We start from the raw sequence: 26,310 nt of genomic DNA on the forward strand, positions 1-26,310 counted from the left end.
ATGTTAACCCGTTGTCGTTCGATCGAGGTCGAACTTTTCTTTTTGGCGAAGGCCCTTAGCCTTAAAGGGTGTTATTTCGAACTTATCGAAATGTTAACCCATCGTTGTTCGATCGAGGTTGAACTCTTCTTTTTGGCGAAGGCCCTTGGCCTTAAAGGGTTTTATTTTGACCTTAACGAAATGTTAACCCGTTGTCGTTCGATCGAGGTCAAACTCTTCTTTTTGGCGAAGGCCCTTGGCCTTAAAGGGTGGCCTTAAAGGGTGTTATTTCGAACTTATCGAAATGTTAACCCGTCGTTGTTCGATCGAGGTTGAACTCTTCTTTTTGGCGAAGGCCCTTGGCTTTAAAGGGTATTATTTCGAACTTAGCGAAATGTTTACCCGTCATCGTTCGATCGAGGTCGAACTTCTCTTTTTGGCGAAGGCCCTTAGCCTTAAAGGGTGTTATTTCGAACTTATCAAAATGTTAACCCGTCGTTGTTCGATCGAGGTCAAACTCTAAGGGTGTTATTTCGACCTTAGCAAAATGCTAACCCGTCGTCGTTCGATCGAGGTCGAACTTTTCTTTGGCAAAGGCCCTTAGCCTTAAAGGGTGTTATTTCGAACTTATCAAAATGTTAACCCGTTGTCAGTCCCTGTTTTTGGAGAATCGGGCATCCTCTGGGAGAGTCCCAGTTCGCCGGATATTGTTGGCATCAGAGAGTGTAATATCGGAGAGTACGAAACGTTGCCCTTTCACTTATGTTCGTTTTGTTCCCGAATTGGGGTTTCCTTGCCTGACTCCTGCCTCTCGACCCGGAGATACCATCGGCGGAGGATGTTCCAGTTGCCTTGTGGTAGTTTCCCATTCTCTGATTGAGATGTTTCTTTGCTCTCTTGCCCGCGCGTCGCTTGTGTTCTGCTTGAGCAGAGAGCAGAAGGTAAGTTAGAATGATGCTTCTCTTACCCCCATCCAATGGATGGGTGAATGAGAGGAGGTCTGTGACGTTGCTCATTCTGTCTAGCGTTTCGATGGTTGATGGGGCCATTCCTAAATTTTGTGACTGTATTCAACTCTCATTCCCTTTCTATGTTGCGCCTTTGCTACGCTCGGGTGGGGCTTTGCCTTTGCTCTCTTTTTGGTGGGTAATCGTGATTTTTGATCTGGAAGAGACTAGGAAATTTCATTAGGAAATCCCCACAGACGGGGCCAAATTGTTTGATTCAAAAGATTTTGGAACCTTATTGAATAAATCAATCAATGAAATAGATGAGGGTAAATCTTAACCAAACATAATAAACCCCAGATCAAAAACTAGATGGGGGAACGGTATGTAAATGAGGTGAAAATAACCAATCTTATCGAAACTTTTCATTATCGCTCCCATTAATTAATGGGGGAGAACATATTACATATTTGTTCAGAGACTGTTTTGCTCTTCTTTTCCTTTTTCATGATTACAGATGAGAGAAAGATGGAGAGAGAGATCGCCAGAAGGATCGAGAGAAGGATCCCCCCCCCCCCACCATTAAGAGGTTTTTACCCTCATATATATACAGCCCTAGACCTCCGGTCACGTGCTTGATCCGACGCTTCTCTATACCTCGTATGTCTCGGTCGCTCTCTGGAGGCCATCCTTTACTGCCTCGACGAAAGTCGTGAGGGCAGGGTATGGAACAGACCGTGTCGATCCTCATTGCCTCGCCGTCTGTGAGCGGGGCGTTGGTCAGTCTGACCGTTGTGGTCAGATTTTGACCAATGCAACTGTAAGTAATTGTTTTATCATCAACATGTTCAATGTTAAGAACCTTAAAAGTTGAACTATAGGATTTAAATCTTGAATTTGCCTCCGCACATAAATATATGTAGTGGCTAAATATAAATTTGAAAATAGGAGATCCTTAATTAGGAAAGCTGCTTCTAAATTAGGAATGTGACGCCAAACCAAGTTACAATAATTTCTCTGTACCAACAATTTCCTCTTTGTATATAACAGAAGCTAGCTAGAGAAGTTTAAGATGATGTGAAGTCATAGGTTGAAAAACTTGCTCTGAATCTGATTCTAATGCCTCGATCATCTCAGGCCACAAAATAGCTGAGATAGTCCAAGATCCATCACCCTTAGCACCTGGCCTTTGGTTAATGTAACCAACTCCAAGCTTTTGTATGGTGGAGTAGACTGTTCCTACAACTGGACTTCCGAAGCCAAAATCTACTTCAGCCACCGGGAACCTCCGTCCAGACGAGACAACAACCGCTGGACCACCTTGGCCGAGGACAATTTTCGCGAGCATCAATCCCGGTTTGTTACATTCAATCCAATCAATTAAATCTAAGAAATGATCTGCACTTGTCACTTTAGAGATAGCGTTGTGCACGTTATTCGCGACATTTGCTATAGATGCTTGCTCAATTTCATTGACACTTGCTTCACCAACAGCTATAGATAAAGCATTCCCAATATAATTCTCCATTACTTTCTCAGTGTTACATATCCTTGTTCTTCCATCAACTAACCATCCCATCTTGCACTTCTTGTTTTGTCCTTTATCAATTGCCTTGACCATAATCTTCCATATGTAAGCCGAGAACGCCTCGATTTTAGTCCTTTTGGTACCATCAAGTGAAGCCAATTTTTGCAACCAGTCGATATTCGACGCATCAATGTAGTATAACCGCTTAAGCAATGTATTCGGGGTTGATATGTGGAGTATATCGTGAAGAGAGCACGAAATAAACGATTCGTCGAAGGAACGGTTGTATATAGGTGGGTACCGAGCACGAAGAAGGTACCGCCGGTGGTCAGGCGAGAAAGAGAGCGGTTTTTTCCTCGCAATCTCTGACCACATTAGTAAAAACTTAGTGAAGGAACTAGCATCACCTAAAGCATGATCAAATGTGAATGTTATAATTATGCCTCCACATTCGTAATTTGTGAGTTGGACTTGTACTGGAAACTCCTCATGATGTATTGGAACTAATTTTCCCTCTACACACTTATTAAGATTGTAGAAGTCAAGCTGATTTAGTGAAATGCTGGCTTGTGCTACCAAAAATAGAGCACCAGTATTATCACATAGAATTTCAGGCTCATTTGTTTCTGGATTTGGAATAATTCGACCAGCAAATGGGTAGAAATGAGAGAGGCAAATAGCAAGGGAATTTTTTAATTCATCAACGATTGAAGCTGATGAGTCGTTATGTTTTGCTTTGTGGTAGACGTAAAAGTAGGTCACTGGAAATCGTCCACTGAGAAGGTCAAGGTTTGAAAGGGTGAGAATACGAGGCTCTGGAATTGGACCAATCGCTTTTACTACTGATTTTCTGATGATATTTACTGCGTAATCACCATTTCTTGCATTTTCCAGTGCCATGATATTGCCTAAGGAACTTTAATTCGTCTACTTTATACTTCTACAATAGAGTTTGTTTGTGGCTGATACGAGTTATTTTTGGACGCTTTTTATAGTGAACCAATTAGCAAATGGAAAAACAATTAAGTTGATATAATGATGTCTGTAACCATTATGATTTAATTTAGTCATTTCAGGAAAAAGGAACGATCAGAAAGTGTTAGTGAAATGCTTAGCGAAGATTGCATTATGAACTTGGACTTGTTTTATAGTCATCCTGAATGTGACACGTGCTTAATTTACGGTTTGGCAGGAATTCACTCACACTAGTGCTAATGTTATTTAAAAGGGTCCATTATTTCTCTCATGTGCGAAGCTAAGTTGGCCCACCTTCGGCAAAAAATTAAATTACGTATAAATTAAAATATTACTTGTTATTGAATAACAATAGACTTTAATCAGTCTTGCATAACCCACTAGCAAAGAGTGTTCAATTATTGAATTTTTTGGCTTCGCCACTAATTTCTCTGCGGAGTCGTCGGCTTTACCCTATTTAAAGTCCTACACGAAACAGATATGAGCAATTAGTTTTTATTTAAACTCTGTCCATTGGATCTAGAAGATATGTACAAATTTATTTAGAGGTTCTGTTTGAAAAGAATGATATCTTTTTTAATTTGAATATAATTTAATTTAAACTTTCCAATCTCATTCTTAAAGACAATTTTTGTAGACACACAAACCGTAAATTTTAAATCTTTTCTATCTTTTTAAAATTTATGTCAAGTGAAAATAGGTCACACATAATCAAATGGAGGTAATAGCAATTAAAGATGGGTTACGACTGATGGCGGAATAGACTATCCAAAGCACGAGATACCTGGAATATGCGCGTTGCGCTGTTAGTATTATAAAATACTGTAGTATCTTATTGAAAATGCAAGTGCTAAAGTAAAACAATATGACTTCATCAGTTATAGTGCGTCCTTTTGACAAAAGGAATTCAAATGGGACTAGGTGGCAATTAAGAAGTTCAACAAAACAATTATGTCACCCCCAATCCCTCTATCATGAGGTAGCTTATGTGTACAACAAATATCAGAACATTCCTTCTGCAGTTTCAAATTTTAACATTTAAATTCACAATGTATAACAATCAAGATGTTAGTTGAAATAACTACTGTATAATAAATAATGGGAGTTATAATAAGACAAAAAGTTGAAAGACGGCACTTTCTCTCTCTAAATGCTCTCGGCGCATTTTAGCGTGAATATACTAAAATATGCCATCAGCCATGGGAGGAAGGGGACGACATAAGAAAACTGTAACGAAGATCCAATTAGCTGAATTCATCGCAACAACGAGTAGAAATAGCGAATCAAACAAGTTTACACCAAATCAAGGCGCACAAAATCGAGATCTGGAGGTGATAACACCAAAGGCAGGAGAGATTGAAACAACGAGTGCTAGTAGGAGCTTGAATGTGCAATTTACGAATAAACAAGCTGAAATTCAACAGAAAGAGGTACAATTAACACAAGTAGTAAGAAAGGTGAAGGAGCACATGCAGAGGAAATTCGCATCGAGAAGCAACCAATCATGATAGACACAAGTGCAGAGAAGGTAAATGAAGGAAAATCATGGGCAAATCTGGTTGCTGGTAACACGTTTGCTGCTAGAGGAATGGGACATCGTTTGTGGCACCAGTGATACAAAATGGGAAAAAATTGTTGAATTACAGCAAGAGGAAATTGAAAAGGAAGCAGAGAAGTGAAGACGGCAGTTATTATGTATGTGGTGGGAGATACACCAAGTATTGGAGCAATTGAGAGGTTTATTGCATCGCAATGGAACTTTGTATCAAAACCGAAGGTATACTATCACAATGATGGCTTCTTCGTAGTGAGATTCAAAAATGAAGAGGAAAGGAATGAAGTATTATACTCAGGACCATGTACAATCCAAAACAGACCAGTAATCACTAAGGCATGGACAACAGATTTTGATTTCAATGAAGAGGTGTTGAAAACACTGCCGCTATGGGTTAAACTACCAAATCTGCCTCTGAATTGTTGGGGAATGGATTCCTTGAGTCGTATAGGTAGTGGATTGGGAATTCCAATGTATGCTGATGAATGTACAACAAAGGTGGAAAGGATATCCTATGCTAGAATCCTTGTGGAAATGGACATTACAAAGCCATTACCAACAAAGATAATAGTTAAGGATCCGAGTGGTAGGCAATTTGATCAATCAGTTGTTTATGATTGGAAACCAATTTGATCAATCAGTTGTTTATGATTGGAAACCAACGTATTGTAGTACTTGCTTACAATTGGGACATAACTGCCAAACTAAACAAACACAGCCACAGATGAACAAGCAGCAGAAACAGAAGCAGGAATGGAAAACAAAAGAGCAGGAGAAACAAGGAAACACAAATCACAAGACACAAGAAGCAGCAGGAAATACAGAACAAGTACCAAAAATGCAGAATACAATGAAAGCAACAACGGAGGAGAATAGAGGATGCAAGCAGCAAAAGGAAAATCAGCCACAAAGAATACTCAAGCAGCACCAGCAAGAGAGTTAGCAGTGGGTAATGGCTTTAAAGTTCTTACTGAAGCATGCTTTAATGATCTAAACAGGGAAAATAGAGGGCAATGTAGTTATGGGGGAGGTGTGAAGGATGGGACAACAAACAACATAGTGAAATGCAATTAGTTACTTGGAATGTTAGGGGAATGAATAAGGTATATAAGCAAAAGGAGATGCAGAAGTTTATTAAAGAGCATAGTATTAGTATTATAGCTATTATAGAGCATAGAGTGCAAGAAAAGTTTTCAAGAAAAATCATTCAAAAAATAGCTCCTAGATGGGATTGGTGTACAAACTATGATGGAGGAGGAAAGGGTAGAGTATGGGTATTATGGGATCCAACAGAGATAAAATTCAGTATGAAAGAAGCTAAATCACAGTATATACATGGAGAGGTAGTGGTACTGGACACAAGGCGAGAATTTGATTTCACAGTCATTTATGGGATACATACAGTGGAGGCAAGGAAAAGTCTGTGGAGGGACTTAACAAGCTGGAATCACTATCAGAGAAAATCATGGATATGTATGGGAGATTACAATGCAATAATGGTAGTGGAGGACAGAATTAATGGCAGCACAGTCCAAGAGAATGAAATAAGAGATTTCAGAGAATTCCTAATTGATACAGGAATGTGTGAAATGAGAACTATGGGCAGGGACTACACATGGACTAATTCACATGTGTTTAGCAGAATAGATAGGGCAATCATAAATGCAGAATGGATAAATACCATGCCACAAGTAGATGCAGTGATTATGGATCCTCTATTCTCGGATCACTCCCCATTATGTGTCAAGATTGGAGATGAACAAAAGACCCCAAAGCCTTTTAGATTATTCAATTGTCTAGCTGCATTAGGACTTCTTAGAAGTAGTGGAGGAAGTATGGAATAAAGCTCCAAAAACAGGTAGAATGGCAGAAGTTTGGAGAAAGTTGAAGGAAGTTAGAATGCATTAAAGAGGCTGAACACAAAATAATTTCAAGCAGTAGATTTGAAGGTTAAAAATGCAAGACAGAAACTACAGGAGATACAAGGGCAGATGGGAACTACAAATGTATCAGCACAGATGTTTGAAGAAGAGAAAGATCTAAAGCAGCAACTGGAGAAATGGGAAACTATAGAGGAAAGTATCTATAAGCAGAAATCCAGGAATCAATGGCTGAAGCTAGGGGATCACAATACAACATTCTTCTTTGCTAGCATGCAGAATAGAGTAAATCAAAATAAGATTAGAAGTTTGAAAAATGCAGATGGAGAAATAATTCAATCTAAGGAAGTAATAGAAATGGATATAGTGGGATTCTATAAAGGGCTATTGGGATCAGCAGCTGATAGCATACCAGCAATTCAACCAGGCATCATGAAGGAGGGCAATGTACTAGATAGGAAGCAATAGCTAAAACTAATTGAAAATGTTACTATAGAAGAGATTCAAAATACTTTGAAGGGAATAGATGAACTAAAGGCCCCAGGGTGTGATGGCTTCAATTCAAAGTTCTTCAAGAAAACATGGGGAATTACAAGGCAAGAAGTATCTAAGGCAGTGCTCCAATTCTTCAACAAAGCTGAAATGTACAAGCCTATTAATGTAACAACTGTTACTTTGATCCCTAAGATTCAGCATCCTTCAACTGTCAAAGATTTCAGACCTATTTCATGCTGCACAGTACTATACAAGATCATCTTAAAAATTTTGACCAACAGAATGCAAGGGGTGATGGATCATCTAGTAGATAAGAGTCAATCTGGGTTTATTCCTGGAAGAGTCATAACAGATAACATAATCCTAAGTCATGAGCTGGTGAAAGGGTATGGGAGGAAGGGCATTCTCCTAGATGTATGATGAAATTAGACTTGCAAAAGGCATATGATTCTACAGAATGGGATTTCTTAGAACAACTGCTGAACAACCTAGGCATGCCAGAGAAGTTCGTAAAATGGATTATGGTGTGCATTAGAACAGTATCCTATTCCATTCTCATCAATGGAAAACCAATGGAACCATTTCAAGCCAGAAGAGGACTAAGACAGGGTGACCCATTGTCACCATTTCTATTTGTACTAGGTATGGAATATCTTACAAGAAGCTTCAAAACACTGAGGTATAAGCCGGATTTCAACTTCCATCCTAGGTGTGACAAGCTAAATATCATCCAACTGGGGTTTGCAGATGACCTCCTGCTATTCAGCAGAGGTGATACTATCTCCATTAAAATGGTATTCAATTGTTTTATGGAATTCTCTAAGGCATCTGGATTAAAAGCAAATACAGCAAAGAGCTCCATTTATTTTGGAGGGGTTCCACAGGTTATACAGGAAAGCATAGTGCAGGTAACTGGATTTAGCAGGGGAGAATTGCCATTCAAATATCTTGGAGTACCACTCAGCACTAAGAGGATATCTTTGATTCAATGCCAACCACTACTGGAGAAGATACTAGTCAGGATCACCTCATGGACTTCAAAGTTCTTATCTTATGCAGGAAGACTACAACTGATCAAAACAATTCTGTTCTCCATACAAATCTATTGGTCACACATCTTTGTTATCCCTAAGAAGATAATGAAGAAGATAGAAACAATCTGCAGAACATTCTTGTGGACTGGAAGAACAGAGGCTTCAAAAGGAGCTTTGTTATCATGGGAAAAAGTGTGCTCTCCAAAGACAACAGGTGGTTTCAATGTAACGCACATTCAGATATGGAATAAAGCTGCAATTTGCAAATTATTATGGAATCTGTGTAGGAAGAAGGACAAGTTATGGGTCCAATGGATCCATCTATATTACGGGAAGAAGCAAGAAGTATGGGATAGCAAACCAAGAAATGCATCATGGATAGTTCAGAAAATAATTAAAGCAAAGAGATACATAGAAGAAGCAGGAGTCAGCATGAAGGAATGGCAGAATGGAACTACTTCTCTATCAAGAAGTGGTACGATAGCATGAGAGGGCAATATCAAAAAGTATCATGGAGGAGACTAACGTGTAACAATCTAGGAGCTCCAAAGTGGATCTTTGTACTGAATTTAGCTATACAAAACAGGCTCCTTACAAGAAGCAGACTACACGTATGGGGGATTGCAGAAGAAGTAAGTTGTCCTTTATGTAATGAAGCAGAAGAGACTATTGATCATCTGTTGTTTAAATGTCGAATTGTTGGAGGTATATGGAGCAAGTTACTACATTGGCAGGAAATAATAAGATCTCCGATGGAATGGCAAAGGGAGATACAATGGGCTGAAGGCAAAGCAATTGGAAACAATGCACCTACTCAAGTTTATAGACTGACTTTGGCATGTGCAGTGTATCACATATGGAATGAAAGGAACAGAAGAGTATTTCAAGATCAGCAGAAAACAATGGAAATGATAGTGAGGCAAATTGTACTAGAAGTAGCAATTAGAGGATCGAAGAATAGCAAGACAGAAAAGAGAATAGCAGAAATAGATTACAATCTATAAAGGAAGATAGAAGAAATGTAGTAGAGGGAATGGAACTGGGAATGTCCTGTTCCAGATAGAACTTTATACATATTTGCTATTGATAAATAAAATTATTTAATAACCAAAAAAAATAATGGGAGAATAAAATGATGCGAACAAGAAAGAGGTCAATTTGAATTGTTAAGTGAAAAAATGATTTAATGCTCCTTTTCTCTTAGATAATTGTCGATCGTGCTGGTTAAGCGGTGCAGTTGTATGAATTAATTGACCGTAATAAACTTCCAATTATTTAGATAATTATAATGAGCATGAGACAACTATATTTGTTGATAATAAATTCCGATAATCTCTTCACCAAATATTCTAAATGCGATAGGGTCACAGATATTGGTGAGATTCACTAGGCTAAAGTACGCATCTGTGTAAGAACGCAATATAGTTAAGCCAAATGCCTGAAAATAATTCACGAGAAGGCACTGTTTAAAATGAATTTAATTGATAAAATTAAAGGGGGAAAATCAAAGAGGTCTTGAGAAATCATCGTCGGATATTAAATTCAAGAAATCGAAGCACAATTGATGAAGAAATTGAATAAACTCTAAGTATACGAGAGAGAAAAGATCGAATCTTATTCATCTAAAGAATATTCTAGACTAGGCGTTTATATACAAACTAAGGCTGGCTCCATTTGCAAACAAGAAGGCTACAAATACAAATAATATAAGCAATCGGGCCTTCTTTATGGTGGGTCGCTATTCTCTAATTGGGCAGAACTTTGGGTTCGGACTCCAACAGTTTCTCCTCTCCCCAAGCTTGAATGGACTACCAGTCGAAGCTTGAACAGAAAACACTACTAAAAAAGGGAAAAATCGAGTGCTAAAATCGATCGTTGTTGGTCGGTAATTGGCAAAAATCGACCGAAAATCGATCGATTCGTGGCAGTCGATAATCGTATGGTCGGTAGAGCCAACCGATCAACTTTGATGGTATTTTTCGACCAATTTCGGTCGGTCAATTAAATTTCAAAAGAAAAAATTACCGAAAAAAAACAGAACGAAGTCGATCGGTATTTTTAATTATGTAATTAAAAATACACCATCTGGGAATCGAACTGGGGTCTGTACTGTGGCAGGATACTATTCTACCACTAGACTATTGGTGCATTTTATTTTAAGACTATCTTTTATTTCATTTATACTCTTTAATTGCATTTTGCACGAAAATAATCGATCGATGTCTGTCGGTTTTATTTAAAAATAAAATTACCGACCGAAGTCGGCCGATTTTTTAAAATGATCGACCGAAAGTCGGTCGGTTTTTTGGATACTAATTATATTTATTTTAAATCAAAATTCAGCCAAAAATGGTCGGTTTCTTGAAAATAAATATCGCGGGACGCAAAAATAGTTTCCCCCATTTTTGCGCCAAATAAATCGACTGAAGTTGGTCGGTTTTGTTAAAAAAAAATATTATGAAAAATCGATCGACTTCGGTCGATTTTTCACCTAGTTTTGTGACCGACCGAACGCGGTCGATTTTAGCTGAATTTGTACTAGTGAAAGTGTCATGATGGGCACCTGATAATGCCTTGGTAAATACATCAGCCACCTGGTACCACTAGAAACATGTAAGACAATAAGGCCAGATTGTAACATCTCATGTACAAAATGACAATCAATTTCAATATGTTTAGTATGCTCGTGGAAGACCGGATTTTTAGAAATATGAATGGCAGAATGGTTGTCACAATGAACTGAAACTGGAATCAAGGAAGAGACCCCAAACTCACCAAGTAATCTGACAACCCAATTTATCGCAGCTACTACCTACCTCAAAGCTCTATAATTAGCTTCAATTGAGGAAAGAGCAATGGCAGCCTGTTTCTTTATAATGACCCGACCAGTCGTTTTGAGTTCTAAAATTCCATTTCCCTATTTGATGTTCCGTATGTTTTTTTGATGTTTTATGACTTATACGAATGGGTGGTTTGGTACCCAAAGGGGTCAGGAGTAATTTTGAACACTTAGTTCCTATTTGAGGCTTGAAGTTGGAAGAGTTGACCGAAAGTAACATTATGAGTAAACAATCTAGGATTGGTAATTTGAACATTCCAATAGGTTCATATAATGATTTTGGACTTGTACCTATGTTTGGTCCAGACGTCAGGTGGCTAGGTGCTTCTAGTCGAAAGTTAAAAATCTGAACTAAAGAGAATTTGAAATTTTGGTTTTGTTGCGTGATTTTAAATTTAGATGTTATTTTTTGGTGTTTTGAGCCCTTGGATACGTTTGTCTAGGGTCAAAATTCCGATCGCTATTATCTTCGAATTGGGGCGAAATTGTTCAAAATTAGTGTTGAAGTTTCATAGACTTGAAGATTTATCCATTCTTCTACTACATTTTAGCCGAGGATTTTCAGCAGTGTTGCTCTTCCCCGAGGACGTTTTTGTCCTCCATTTTCAAAGGGTTAGTTGTGCCAACATTCGTTTCCTTTCAATAAATTTTCTTAAAATTCTTGATTGTGGGGTGTCTTACTATAAGATCGATACTCTGTGCCATTGTTGATACCCACTTCAAGATTTCATCTCCCAAGCATAAAGTTTGAAACAGAGAATCAAAAAGGACTGCCATCTTCTTCATCATCTTGAAGAAGACAAGAATCACTGTGCAATTGTATTACACCCCTCTTTGCTCAGTTTCTTCAGTACCATTCAAATTTTCAATTGCAGCCAGCTCGTCGCAATCCATCACCGCCAGCCAGATTTTTGCTAACTTCAAGGGCTGCAATCCAGGTTCTATTGTTCCTCTCTTGTCTTAATATTTTAATAGTTTGCTATTTTAGCATAATTGTATCTCCCTGCCTGCCTATTTTGTTCTTGAATCTTTAGTTAGTATTTGTCCTAGCATTGTCAAATTAATTGCATTAGTGATGACTTTGCCTACTTATTTATATTGTTATCTACCTGTTTACATCTTTAATTTGAATGTTTATTTCATATATATCTAGTAGTTCTGCTCTAGTTTTGCACATTTTCTTTTTGGCCTATAGCTGTAGATTATAGTTTCGTTTAGCTTCTTTATTGTATTTCTTCACCTATTTTTTTGTCCTTTAGTTGTAGATTATTAGTTTTCTTTAGTTCCTTTATTTTACTTCTTCACCTGTTTTTCTGACCATTAGTTGTAGATTATAGTTCCCATTAGTTCCTTTATTTTATTTCCACACTTGTTTTGTGACCTTTAGTGGTAGATTATATTTTGGTGATTTATTTTATTTTGTCGCTTGTTTTTGTGATAGTGCTTGCATAGTGACTCCTAGATTATATTGGCTTTGGTGAATAATAGTAGGTTAAGGTCTTGTCCTCGGGGGTATCAGCGCGGGGGAGGGGGTAAGGAGGTAAGAGGGCTAGGGGAGCTTCTAGGCTGAGAGTGGGGTCTAAGAACATAGGAACTTTGACTGGAAAATCTGTAGATTTAGCAAAGATTCTCGAGAAAAGGAAGATTAATATAGCTTGTGTACAGGAGACTAGGTGGATAGGAGATAAGGCATGGGATTTGGACAGGTTCAAACTATGGTATTCTGGGAGGGTGGGAGGCAGGAACGAGGTAGGTATCTTGGTTGATAAGGACCTCTGTGAACTAGTGGTGGAGGTTAGGAGGGTGAATGACAGGCTGATAGTATTAAACTAGTTGTTGGAGGTTTTACTTTGAACATAATCAGTACGTACGCATCCCAAGCAATCTTGGATGAGGAAGTCAAAAGGCATTTTTGGGAGGATTTGTATGAGATGGTGCATGGTATCCCCCATACCGAGAAGCTTTTCATAGGAGGAGATTTCAACGGCCACATTGGAGCGACGCCTGGGGGGCATGATGATGTGCATGGTGGATTTGGTTTGGAGATAGAAACGGAGGAGGAACGTCTCTGCTGGACTTTGCTAGAGCATTTGATTTGGTGATAGCAAACTCGAGTTCCCGAAGAAGAGGGAGCACTTGGTCACTTTTCAGAGTTCGGTGGCCGAGACTCAGATTGATAATTTACTCTCCATGAAGTCCGATAGAGGTCTTTGCACGGATTTCAAGGTCATCCCGGGTGAGAACCTCTTGACCCTTCGTAGGTTCCTGGTCATGGACCTTGAGATCACAAGGAAGAGGAAGAAAAGGGCTATGTATAGCTAACATAGAATCAAGTGGGGAGCGTTGACGAAATCTAAAGTGCAGGAGTTGGGGGTCAAGTTGTTGATTATAGGGGCTTGGAGGAGTAGTGGGGACCCAAGCGCTATGTGGACCACGACTGTGCAGTGCATTAGGGAATCCACGAGAGAGGTATTAGGGGTCTCAAAGGGTTACTCTGGTTGTTACAAGGGAGACTGGTGGAATAGAGGTGCAAGGAAAAGTGGAAACCAAAAAAGCACGTATCTGAAGCTAGTGGAAAGTGTAGACGGGGAGGAGAAGAGGGCGAATAGAAAGCATTATAAGTTGGCTAAGAAAGAAGCAAAGCTAGCAGATACGGCAGCCAAGAATGCAGCTTTTAGTCGTTTGTATGAGGAACTCGAGGGCCGAGGTGGGGATAAGAGGTTATTCAGGTTAGCCAAGGTGCGAGAAAGGAAGGCGCGTGACTTGGACCGAGTGAAGTGCATCAAGGACGAAGAAGGTAGAGTTTTGTTGGATGAGGGGCTTATCCGTCGGAGATGGCAGACCTACTAGGTTGTCAGGTTGACAAAGGAAAGTGGTCGGGGATAAAGTGACCGAAAATGGGGTGGTTTTGGAAGCGTCGTCATGGACAGATATGCCAACTCCCTGATCTGTTGTACATCTTCCCTTAACGACTCCATTTTTTGTTCTATCCAAGCGACGTGTTCATCATTTTGAGTTTCATCCGTTCCCCCGATCTCCCCTAGGTTGTCAATTAGTATCAGAGCATTTCTGTCCGAGTTGTCTATAGTAGTCATCTTTCTTTTGGACCTCAGGTCATACGGCAACTTAGCCCGTTTAGATATCAACACAAATCAACCTCTATTTTTTGGAGGGATAAATAAGTAAAGCAGTAAAGTAAGAAAACAAACAAGAGTATAAGTTAGTTCAAGGATTGCACAGCTATAATCACATAAAGCAGTTAATTCACATATTTGAAAAAGCGCGTTCCTAAAAATATTCAAGGACCTCTCTTTGCTAGAGATAGGCCTATACCACAAGTACTTGACAAATATCCAAATTTTGACACATTCGGATCCGAAGCGAATATTGTTTTTCATTGATGGGAAATTTAATAGTTACAATGTGGATTACAAAGACATCAAGGCTTCCATTGATACAAAAGATGAGGGATAATTCTCCAAATTCTACATTGTAATTCCTTCGGGGTGTACAAAGATTTCATGGGCTTATAGAGTTGCCCTTAGGGAATTTAAAGAGTACAGAATGGAAATCAACCACAACTCAATAATCATCCCTAGAATTTCTTCTCAAGCTCTCCTCCTCTAGATTTTTTTCAGGCTTCCTCGAATTCTTCCTCGACATCATCAAAATTATACTCTAACTCTTCTTCTGGATCCTCCTCTGGTTCTTCCTCGAATTCAATTTGTATGTACTCCATTATCCGATTGTCATCATCAGGCGGCAGCAATATGTGATCAATCGATCCATGGACTACTTGTTGGTGCATGGTAGGGGTGACAAGATAGTAAGGTAGGATCTCATTGTATACTTGCAAAGCAGCTCTTGAGTCTTCTAACCCAGCTAACCCTTCCCTACTTGGCCTGGCCAGCTTATCTTCTTCAGTAATCCACACAAAGAACTCAGGCGTATACCATAAGTTTTGTTACTCATCGTGACCAAGTCAGTCCACTCGTCTTGAAGTCGTCTTGCCCACGGAACTGGAACTTGCCCATTGTAGTCGTCCTCAAACAAAGCCATTCGAGATCAAAGCGGTATGTCTTGAACTAAGCTGAACTACCTCAGGACGCTCAGCGGTGCATATATCTGAATCCTTCCAATCCCATTAACTTGATGAAATACTTCTATAGGCCTCACACAATTGCTCTGTTACTTAACCAAGAAAGCTTCCAGTTGATGAACTCTCCAGTTAGGAGGGTCAGAAATTCCCGCTATTCATCTTGACCATGTGGTGTTGCCCAATACCTCAATCTTTCTTCGTGATTGTGGATAATATTGCTAATGGAGATGAAGTAATCGATTGTCCCTTTGGGAGAAATTCTCCGTAGCCCATATTTGCGACAGCAGGTTGAAATCTCTAAAGGAATCATACCCCCTTGAACATGCTGATAGTGCCCTGAACATCTCCGCAACAACATTGGGACAAGAGTGACCCGCAAATTCCCTCAGAATGTGGCCAAGATCAGAGGTAGTATACTGTTGTTGATCACCTTCCATTGTGGGAAAACTAGCATTCCCAACATTGTCAAAGAAATAGTCAAGGGGCGAAGGCTCTCCCAACAACAACAACAAACCCAGTTTGATCCCAACAAATGGGGTCTGGGGAGGGTAGTCTGTATGCAGACCTTACCCCTACCTAATGTAGGTAGAGAGGCTGTTTCCAATAGACCCTCAGCTCAGGAAGGGTTGGGCGAAGGCTCTCCCATGTTTCCTTATTACACTGAAACTCCTTAAGATACAAATTGTAGCTTATGCGATTCCCAAATCTATCAAATAGCTGATGTAGGCTCACTCACCCGTCTTTGACACTTCTCAAGTTCCTATTACTCTTAAATCCCAACGCACAAAAAAACCTGTGACCCGGCATGATGACCGGCAGTATGGGCTTTTGGTCGGCGAATGGCAATTCAGTGAAACTGGTAACTTCCTCAAGTGTTGGTGTCAGCTCAGAGTCAACCAACTAGGCTAGATCCTATAACTCTATTAACAACCTAGTAAGTACTCTATCAGCTCAGACATTCATTAATATGGTCAGTACTCGGAGATATGTTCTAATTCCATCTTCGTGTTCTCGTTGGATATTTATCCACCACTGTTTCAATTTGTGGGGTGGCCCCATAACCATGCTAATTTTTGGGATGTTATGGTTGATTTTCATCTAAAAGGGAAGAAAGGCTGGGTAAGTGTTTTGCTCTGAATCCTTGGTGTCTTAATCTGGGTTGATCCGTCATTCCATAGAAGGCATGTCATTAGGTGCATGACTCGATGACAATAGGGTGGCTTTCCTAATCGTTTCAATACTAAGGATCACCTAAGGTATATGCAGCATGACCTATATTTGCTATGAGTAGAGTGTTTCCTAAATTTTGGAGTTGGACTGAACAACTGCAAGACTACATGTCAGTTGACCTAACAATGTCATTCTCTGAAAGTAGTGAGTTTTGAAAAGAAGGTTCAAAGGGGTAAAAAGACAACCCTCGCATGACTTGTGTGTGAGTGTGTACGACCAAGACTCGATAAATATGATGACAGTGTGTAATGCAGTAACAAGTAATTGTGTTGAGTCAGTGATGATATTAAGAATAAAGGAGATAGACACATACTTGTAGGTTACGAAGTCATGTAAAGTATATAACAAATTATTAAGAAGGTAAACATAAATTTGCAGATGTAAAAACATAGTAAAGTGTCAAGCAAAATATAACATAAAAATATATCCTGGAGCTTCAACGTCTAGCCTAAGCCTGCTCAGAACCTAAGTGTAAGTCCCCAGCAGAGTCGCCATGTTGTAGACCAGATCTGAAAGAGAAGATTCACTATTTGGAATTCCAAGTGACATGATTCCTCCTTTAGAAGCTAAAGTTTAATGATCAGATCTCCTTAGGTTCAGTCCGAGAATCCCTATGTTTGAGATTGAGCAACTACGCTTTTGTTGGTCAAGGTTAGATTCTCATATACCGCCACTATCATCGTGGATCATTCTCACTGATGTCTTGTTAACTGAGAAAACTCTACCAGGTATTTACTTATGGTGTGTTTACCCCCTAAATTAAACACTTCCTTTAAATACATTTCCAAGCTAAAAACAAAAAAAATGAATTTGACTAATAAGAACTAAACTAAATACCAGAATGCATAACCCTATTCAAACCCAGTTTTCATATTCTTATCTGTTCAAGAACAATTTATTTTCACTTACAGATTTACAAATAAAATACTCTATGCTTGGGTCATTGATAGAATTGAATACAGATAAAGACCTTTTATTAGAAAAACTACAAAATTCGCTTCGGTGATACTGAGTTTGTTGAATTTGCAGTTAAATGGTAGATTACTACCAATTCACCAGAAAAAATAGTACGGTAAATTAAGGGATAATTGCACTTTTGGTCCTAAATTATAGGTAGATTTTGGATTTTTATTGTTGTGATATTTATTAACCTTCAACTAATTAAAATGTGTGTTTTTGATCCCTTTCCCTTTATATAGAATTTGCTTTACCCGTAAGATATTACAATTGAATTTATACGAGGTTTCTAGACAAGTGAATTAATTCGATCCGAAAATAATGAAATAATTGAAGAATTATGTCACACTTAGCCTTTATATCAAGACGAAAAAATAGAAATAATGATTATGGTAACGAGGCCTCCGGGCGCAACAGTAATAAGAACAAAAAGTAAGAAGATAAAGTTATATAGAGCTTTGAATAGATTATAGTATTAGTTTGTCAGTAAATTCGTGTCATTTACAACGATAACATAGCTCACTATTTATAGCTACGTCTAGGGAACAAGGTTCCCTAGGATCGTGCCCTTCTTTAATGTCAGTTATGAGAGCCATTGATGAAGGTATAACGGTGAGCATAAATGATAAATTCTTTGTAACGGGCAGTGCACTCAATGCTGTGGAATATTCTTCATTAATGCCATCGGGTGGAGGGTATTTATTGCTTCTTTATGAGTGTCATTCCCTCCGGTACCAAACGGAATAATTGCCTTCGGTTCCACGTGTCATTCTTTAAAGCGGCCACCTGGCATATCATATTTTACCCTATACAGATAGTCCTCCTGCTTTCCGGTGACATAGCTTTGTGTCACGGGGAAGTTAGTAAAAACACTCTTTTGGCGGGAATTACTATGATTCCTTCTGAAAGGCTTCTGACGGTTGATTAGACGCACGTTTCTCTGCATTTAATGCCCCGAACACACGTCATCCCAAGATTCAGCATAGCTTTTGCCAGTTATTGAGGTAATCATGGCCATGAATTTAGCCGCCTACACTTTTACTTATACGCATCAATATTCTTCACTCATACTCCATAACTTTCCAAGCTTTCTAAAATCTTCTTTATTGTTCTTAAACCTTTCTTTAACTCCCTTCAAACGGAAAAGCTTTTCTTTCATCCAAATGGCTTCTTCTTCAAAGAACAAGAGCAAAGCCGAGGACGTTGCTCCTCCAACAGTGGATTCCATCATCCTTAGTAGTCTTGTTACAACAAAAGACTTCGAAGAGAAATTCCCTTCGGTTATCCCTCGAACGTGGGCCGTTGGCAGATACACTTCTTCTATCTGTCCTTCTAGTATTTTGTGAAGGAAGATTGCCAATGTCATGATTTGGACATTATTACTCCTGATCTAACAGAGCAAGTAACCCTACCCAGGAAGGGTTTTACATATTTTTACGCATATCCCTTTACTTTGGGTGCGTTCTCTTTGAGTGGAGAGCTTGACTCTGTTATTGTGGAGTTCTGCCTCCGCTACCAGGTGTGTTTGGCACAAGTCCTTCTGTGTGGAGGACGATTTCTTGTCTTTGGCGTTTGTGCCAAGAGACGGTAGAGGAGCTATCTTTAGCTCATGTGATGAATCTCTATGCCCCCAACATCTTCCACGGGGGAATGATAAATTTCTGCAAATGCGGCCACCACGCTCTATTATCTAGCATAGATGATGACAATGACCGTGGGTGGATGGAACGGTTCATTGCAGTTGTCACCAATCACATCCTTCCGGTAACGACTTCATCCTTTCCGGAAGCGTGGAATCGCACTCGTTAAGCTCCTTGTACAATATTTCTTTTATTAGGGATTTTTCCATATCCGTATTGATATTCCATCCTTCGCCTGTTTCAGCAACTCGATGGGTTCCACCTAGGGTTGAAGGCTTGTACTGGTGAGTCCAGAGATCTTAGACGTCATTATGCCCGAAAGCCGCACGTGGAAAGAACTGGCCCTCAAATACGGTTGGAAGGCCAAAAATCATGGTAACTTAGACTCATCTTGTTTCAGCTTTTTACATGAAGAAATTGATTGATCCCTTCTACCTTTTTACTGAAATCGGGTCTACCCGCGGGCTCGGTTGTCGTCCCCGAGGAGGATGTTTTTGCTGACCATATTGATGCGGCAAGGCTGCTTCTGGATACACTTACTCGAACAGGTGTCTCCGGGCCTGCTTCGAGTACAACTGTTTCATTACGGAGTCCCCGATAACAAGCAACCAAAAAGAAGGTATTCCTCCGTGGCCAGGGAAAATAATAATAGGGCGAAGACTTTTTCCCCCGAGTCATCTCCGAAAGTTATGGTGACTAGCCCTCCTCCCGGGCCACTCATAGACACCATGATGATCGATGATGATGGAGAAGCTAGTGATGAGGGAGCTTCTCTACATAGAAAACGATGATCCTTATCATCTCAACAGGATTCTCAACCTGTTGAGTTAGTTACATCAGCCGAGGACGATGTCTCGGTGCTTTGGGGGGAGTTTGAGATGGTAGAAAATGCCAACTCCCATTTTCGGATCCCAGTCGATGCGCTCGGTACCATAAGGCTGAGTACCGGGCCTTTGCCGTCTTTGGTTGATGAGCAACCAACAACCAGCATTATGTTCACCGCAGTTGCTTCTCATTCTTCACCACCATCAGCTTCATCTCCTTCTTCACTAGCTCCTCCATCAGCAACTGCTACATCATCTCAACTGGTCGCGTCCGCCCGAGAAGAAGATGTTCCCCTTCCCCAGTCCTCAGTTCATGGGAATTTGGGGCAAAATTATGGTGCCCCCTCAAAAGATCCGCTAAGGGGGAGGAATGTTACTCTCTCAGTCTCCACCGGATGCAATTTGCTATCCCGACCAGTTGAAGCCTTTGTCTTCAGAGAAAGATTGGGAAAAGATACAAGCTCTCTCGGGAGAGTGCTTGTTGAACAATGCCATGCACAACGCCGCAGCGGTACATTTTTTACTTCCTTTGCTATTTCTTCTTGTTTTTGCCTGAAAATATCCTGAATTTGACCCTCTTATTTCGTAGGCCAACTTTCTTGCTTCCGAGGGCCTTCGGAGGTTGATCCGTGAAAAGGAAGAAATCACCTTCCCACGGTATCGGCTTTTGGCCGAGCGGGAGCAAAGTACCGCTCGCCTCTCAGAACTGGAAGCCAAAGCCACTGAGGACGTTGTATTGGAGGCTCATTTACGGCAAAGCGAGCAAGAAGTGGAGATCCTTAGCCAAGATGTCTTAATCCCGGCGGAAGTAAGGCCCTGTTTATACGTCAAGTATAGATACAAAAGAGTACTACAAAAGTGATATCAACAAGGCCCTGTCTATACCTCAAGTACAATACATAAGGAACAAAAGATGCATGACCCCGAAATGAAATGGGGATCACCAAGGCTGCTGGGAGAAGGATGTACCGCTATCACTGATCAATACTACCTGCTGTGGAACCACCTGCATCCATTTAAATATGCAGCGCCCCCGGCAAAAGGGACGTTAGTACCGTCGAATAGTACTAGTATGTATAACTAAACACCATCTCAATAGAATGAACAGTAATACAAGAAGGAACAATCATGAACTCAATAGAAGCCTCAAACAATACCAAAACATCAAGTTAAGAATCACATAAGCTTTCAAGTAAGTTTCCATGATTTTAGGTTGGGAGATCTTTAGTACCGATACACCATCATCCACAATACCACCGCATTCTTACACGGAGTTCGATCACGACCCGATCGGCTAGGTCCTCTCATTTGAGACATCAACCATAATCACAATTTCAATAATAATTTCCAGCACAGTCACAACCATGTGTACAACGTGGCGTCTGATCACGGCCCGATCGGCTTGGCCATCTCGCCCGAGACATTACCATTTTCTATTAATCACCTCATTTCATACTTCTTTCATATCTTTCAATTCATCAGCACTAGTGGCCACAATTGTTATATCATATTTGGCACTTGGCCGTATTTCATAATTCAAGTTCTTTTCCACATTCCCACATTATTATCATCGTCAACAACAACAAGGCTTTTCATTCAAGACTTTGATTACATATGTGAGCAATTTAGAATCTAAGGCACATAGAGCCTTTTCACACAATTTGGCATACCAATCTTTATTCGAATTTGACTTGAAGTCTAGGCATTTTTAGCACATATTCCATGTTTTGAACACATCCTAAAATGATAAGATAACATGATGAAATCATTGGAATACATATTGCACATATATTTTTCAACGCAAGCACATTCGGAGTAGCAATTTCTATGACGATCAATTTGAGACTTACACCGATTGCATGAATACCATGGGATACAATTCTAAGAAGAGGTGGTTTAGCCAACATACCTCAATTGAGCTTCCTTAAACTCTACAATATTCTGGAATTCTTAGAAACTTCAATCTATTTTAGAAATATAACAAGGTGAACTAAAAATTAGAAAGATGGTCATGGTTCTAGTTCATTGGGCATTTTATCAACCACTAAGTGTGCATTAAGGTTCAAGGTCCTTTTTATGGAAGATTTCATCATCCCACAACCCATTCATCACCATTTGTAGCTCACAATCTTCCTACACTCTTTTATCACACATGCATGCTAGATAAACAACTCCCCTACCCAGGAATTATCTTGCTAATTACTCATTTTAGTTAATTTTCGAAATGAAGGGCTAGGGTATAGATTCTTACCTCTTAGGACGAAGACCTAGTGTATTCTTCTTACAAATTCCCCAACTTAAGCAAGAATTGATGAATGAAGAGCTTAAGGACTCCCCTTCTCACTCTATGGTATTCTCTCTCTAGAAATATAAGGCTTTGCCTTCTGAAATGATCCCCAAAGGATTTATATTATGATGGGGTCGGGTTCAAAAATTAGAAAAATAGGAGCCCCGACACAGATCTGCTGTCGGATATGCGACCGCATAATGCTTCTGCGGTCCGCAAAGTGGACCGCATAATTGGCCCTCCGGAACTGACATTTTCTGCTTCAGTCTGCGGTCCGTAGACCTGTTCTGCGGTCGCATAATGCACCGCAGAACCTCCATCTGAAAAGTTTCAAGGTTGGATATGCGATCAGAGTGCGGCCCGCGAAATGGTTTTGCAGTCGCATAATGGGCCGCGAAAATGACACCAAAAATGGCCCAAAAGACTGCCTCACTCTGCGGCCATTCTGCGGCCCGTAGAGTGATTCTGCGGCCACATAGTGGGCCGCAGAAATGCCTTTCGCTGCCAACATTTTCCTTTAACTCCTCAATGCACTGTTCAACCCAAAAAGTCTGTACCGCGACGAGCAAGCTCGCCGTGAAGAATCTTTACAATCTTTAACACATAATCCTACCTCGGCACCATAAAATTTCGAGTTTTTAGGTAAAATTTTACGGGGCCTTACATAAGAGATCGCCCAAATGAGGGTTCAATATAAAGAGGCTAAGGCCAAATGGGTTGAAGTTCATAGTGTCGTTCTTGCTGCATCCGACCGTGAGGCTGCCTCCGCTGAAAGATTGATCAATTTAGAGGCAGCCTTGAATTCCAAGACTGAAGAGCTTGCTGCTGCGGGGATGAAATATGACCGATTGGAGGAGAAGTATAAAAAGACCATTGAGCATAATAGAATTTTTAGCTCTACTGTCCGCGATCTTGACGTTAGCCTCAAGTCCATTAAATCCGCCCAGGAAAACCTTTCTGCCAAGGTAACCCAACTCAAAGAAGAACTTAAGCGCCGAGCGGCTTCCCTCATTGTTGAGAAAACTTACGCTATGTACAGCATGAGGAGAAAAACCTTTGAAGAGGCCAAAGCTGGTATCATTGACTTTGATGCTGAAATTGCTAAGTCCCGTGAGCTTGAGTTAGCTGCTAAAAATGGTCTCCCGACAGAGCCTGTTGCTTCTGGTTCTTCTCGTTCCGGTTTTGAATTTTTGCGAACTAAAGAAGAATCGGAAGGTGATGATGTTGAGGGTCAAACTATTGAGGGCCAGAATGTTGAGCCATCGGCGAATCTACCTACTCCCACTGGGGGCGCGACCACTTCTCTTCCTCCGGGTTCCGGAGAAGCAGCAATTTAGTTTTTTCTTTCTTTTCCCAACTTTTGTACTTGTGCTATTTTGGCACATTTATTCTAAATAAAAACATCTTCTTCTCAATTATTTCATGAGTCTTTCTGCGTTCTTTCGTTTGAACATTTATGCAAGTTTTAACCTTTGCATTCTTTTTTGCTTAAGTGTTTTCGCAAGTTTTACTGTTTGCGTCTGATTATACAAGGCCTTGGGTGTATTTTTTCCCCCAAAAGCATTTATATTTCAGGCACAAACTCGTCCGAAATCAACCCTTTAGTGTGAGGGTTTTTGTAAGTATTTGCGCAAGTTTGCTTTTTGCGTCTTTTTGTGCAATACTTCGGGTGTATTTTTCCCCGAAGGCATTTTTATTCCGGGCATAAGTTCTTCCAAAATCAACCCTTTAACGTGCGTTCTTATAAGAGATGGCCATCTTATAATTACGGTGCTCTTGAAGAGGACGTCTCCTGTTCATTAAGGCACTAGCATTTGAAGTACTTGTTTAACTTTCAAATGACAAAGTTAATTCATCGCTCAGATAAGAAACAAGATAGAAATAAAAGGACTTCATTCTATTCCTTCCATTTGCAAAAGTACATAAGCATTTGTTATGCTAAAAAAGAAATTGTCATTACTTGTGGCTAACATGTAAAACTTGTTTCTATGGGGCTCGTCGCACAGTCCCCGGTCTTGATGATACAACTATGTTTTCGATTTTTGTTTACCGGTCGGCGTGGTAGTCATTGTTGTCGTATTCTCATATCATCCCCCCCCCCCCAAGTGTTCGAATGCAAAGAATGCAAATTGGAACATTGGAATTTTTGCACCTTTGAGGACCCCACTAATGAATTGCTAGACAATCTTATGCTCGGTAACAAACTTCGCTTCCTCTTAGGAATTTATGCTATCGAGCAAAAGACTATTTAACAATCCTTTAGTGGTTTGAACTTGTGAACGGTCGGGTAACCTTTGTCCGATAGAAAACTTAATTTCCCAGTAGGAATTTTGCTATCGAGCGAATAATTATCTAACCGTCCACGTGGTTCTTCGCTTGTGTGCCATGTTATTAAAGGTCTTATTGCTGCTGTTGAAACTTTCTTCGTAGTATGCTTTTTGTTGTTGCCACGTTAAAACCTGGCCAGAAAAATCCAATGCGGACAAAAACTGGACGAAGGAAAAAGAGTGCAGCACATACTTTCAGCACGGGTGATGTTCATTAGCAATAATATCTTTTGAGGTGTGCCACATTTTAGTTGCTGGGAAAATTTTCTCCATCTTGATTCTCCAATTCATATGAACCTTTCCCGGTGACAATTGCGTAGGGCCTTCCCATGTTGGACCTAGCTTCCCTGCGTTGAGCTCCCGGGTGTTTTGAGTTACTTTCCTTAGGACCAAGTCTCCTACTTTGAAATAACGGAGGTTGGCTCTTCGATTATAATATTTTTTTCATTCTCTGCTTTTAGGCTGTCACTCTTATATGCGCCAAGTTCCTGCGTTCATCGAGTAGCTCCAAGTTGACTAACATTGCTTCGTCGTTTGACTCTTCATTTGCTTGGAAATATCTCAAGGTGGGTTCCCCTCCTTCCTCCGGGATTAAGGCTTCTGCTTCGTACACAAGAGTAAAAGGGGTTTCTCCTGTGCTAGATTTGGTTGTTATTCGGTATGCCCATAAAACTCCAGGTTGTTCCTCGGCCATTTACCTTTAGCTGCTTCCAACTTTTTCTCGAGGTTTTATATAATCACTTTGTTCGTTGACTGTACTTGACCAATTGCGCTCGGATGGTAGGGTGAAGATGTTATCCTCTTTATTTTCAAATCTTTGAGGAACTTTGTGATTTTTGCGCCGATAAATTGCGGCCCATTGTCGCACGCTATCTCTTTTAGTATTCCGAACCTGCAAATTATGTTTTCCCATAAGAAATCCACCACCTCGCGTTCGCCAATCTTCTGATAAGGACCTATTTCCACCCACTTAGAAAAATAGTCAGTCAAACTCAAAAGAAATCTTACCTTACCGGGAGCCGGCGGCAGTGGTCCGACGATGTCCATTCCCCATTTCATGAACGGCCAAGTAGACAGAACCGAATGCAGTGGTTCTACCGGTTGATGTACCAGTGATGTGTAGCATAGGCACTTAACGCATTCTTGTACGAAGGCTTTGGCATCTTGTTCCATGCGGGGCCAATAATATCCCGTCCTTACCAGTTTTAACACTAAGGAATCTGCGCCTGAATGTTTTCTGCATATCCTTCGTGGACTTCTAGCATAACATAATTAGCTTCAGATGCCCCCAAGCATCGGGCCAGCGGGCCTTGGAAAGATTTTCAGTACAGTTGGCCTCCTTTGAAGCTATATTGTGCTGCTTTGGCGCGTAGTGCTTGGGACACCTTGGAGTCTTCGGGCAGCTTCCCGTTCTCAAGATAATCAATGATTTCATTCCTCCAGTCCTAGACCAAATTAGTCGTATTTACCTCATAGTAGCTATCTGCATCAAAGACTGAGTGCATCAATTGTACTACCATCCTAGACTCTGATCCCTTCATTTTCGTTGATGAACCAAGGTTAGCCAGTGCGTCTTCTTCTGCATTTTCTTCCCTCGGGATATGAGTAATCGACCACTCTTGAAATCGAGCCAGCAGAGCCTGGACCTTTACCAGATATTGTTGCATGCGCTCCTCTTTGGCTTCGAAGATCACGTAGACCTGATTTACCACCA

General features: G+C 40.3%; 3 protein-coding genes across 3 annotated transcripts; 2 read left to right on the forward strand and 1 right to left on the reverse strand.

Moving 5' to 3' along the window:
- Positions 1,749-3,414, reverse strand: LOC109225647 (anthranilate N-benzoyltransferase protein 1). Its single transcript, XM_019390393.1, has one exon. It carries the CDS (start codon positions 3,352-3,354, stop codon positions 1,984-1,986), a length of 1,371 nt encoding a protein of 456 aa, XP_019245938.1. The 5' UTR covers positions 3,355-3,414; the 3' UTR covers positions 1,749-1,983.
- Positions 5,123-5,927, forward strand: LOC109226128. Its single transcript, XM_019390928.1, has 2 exons — positions 5,123-5,570; positions 5,626-5,927. Exons 1-2 carry the CDS (start codon positions 5,123-5,125, stop codon positions 5,925-5,927), a joined length of 750 nt encoding a protein of 249 aa, XP_019246473.1.
- Positions 13,657-14,082, forward strand: LOC109226130. The gene has a single exon (XM_019390929.1). The coding sequence runs from the start codon at positions 13,657-13,659 to the stop codon at positions 14,080-14,082; it is 426 nt and encodes a 141-aa protein (XP_019246474.1).

Source organism: Nicotiana attenuata, chromosome 5 (assembly GCF_001879085.1).
Source record: "Nicotiana attenuata strain UT chromosome 5, NIATTr2, whole genome shotgun sequence".
NCBI classification, from domain to species: domain Eukaryota; kingdom Viridiplantae; phylum Streptophyta; class Magnoliopsida; order Solanales; family Solanaceae; genus Nicotiana; species Nicotiana attenuata.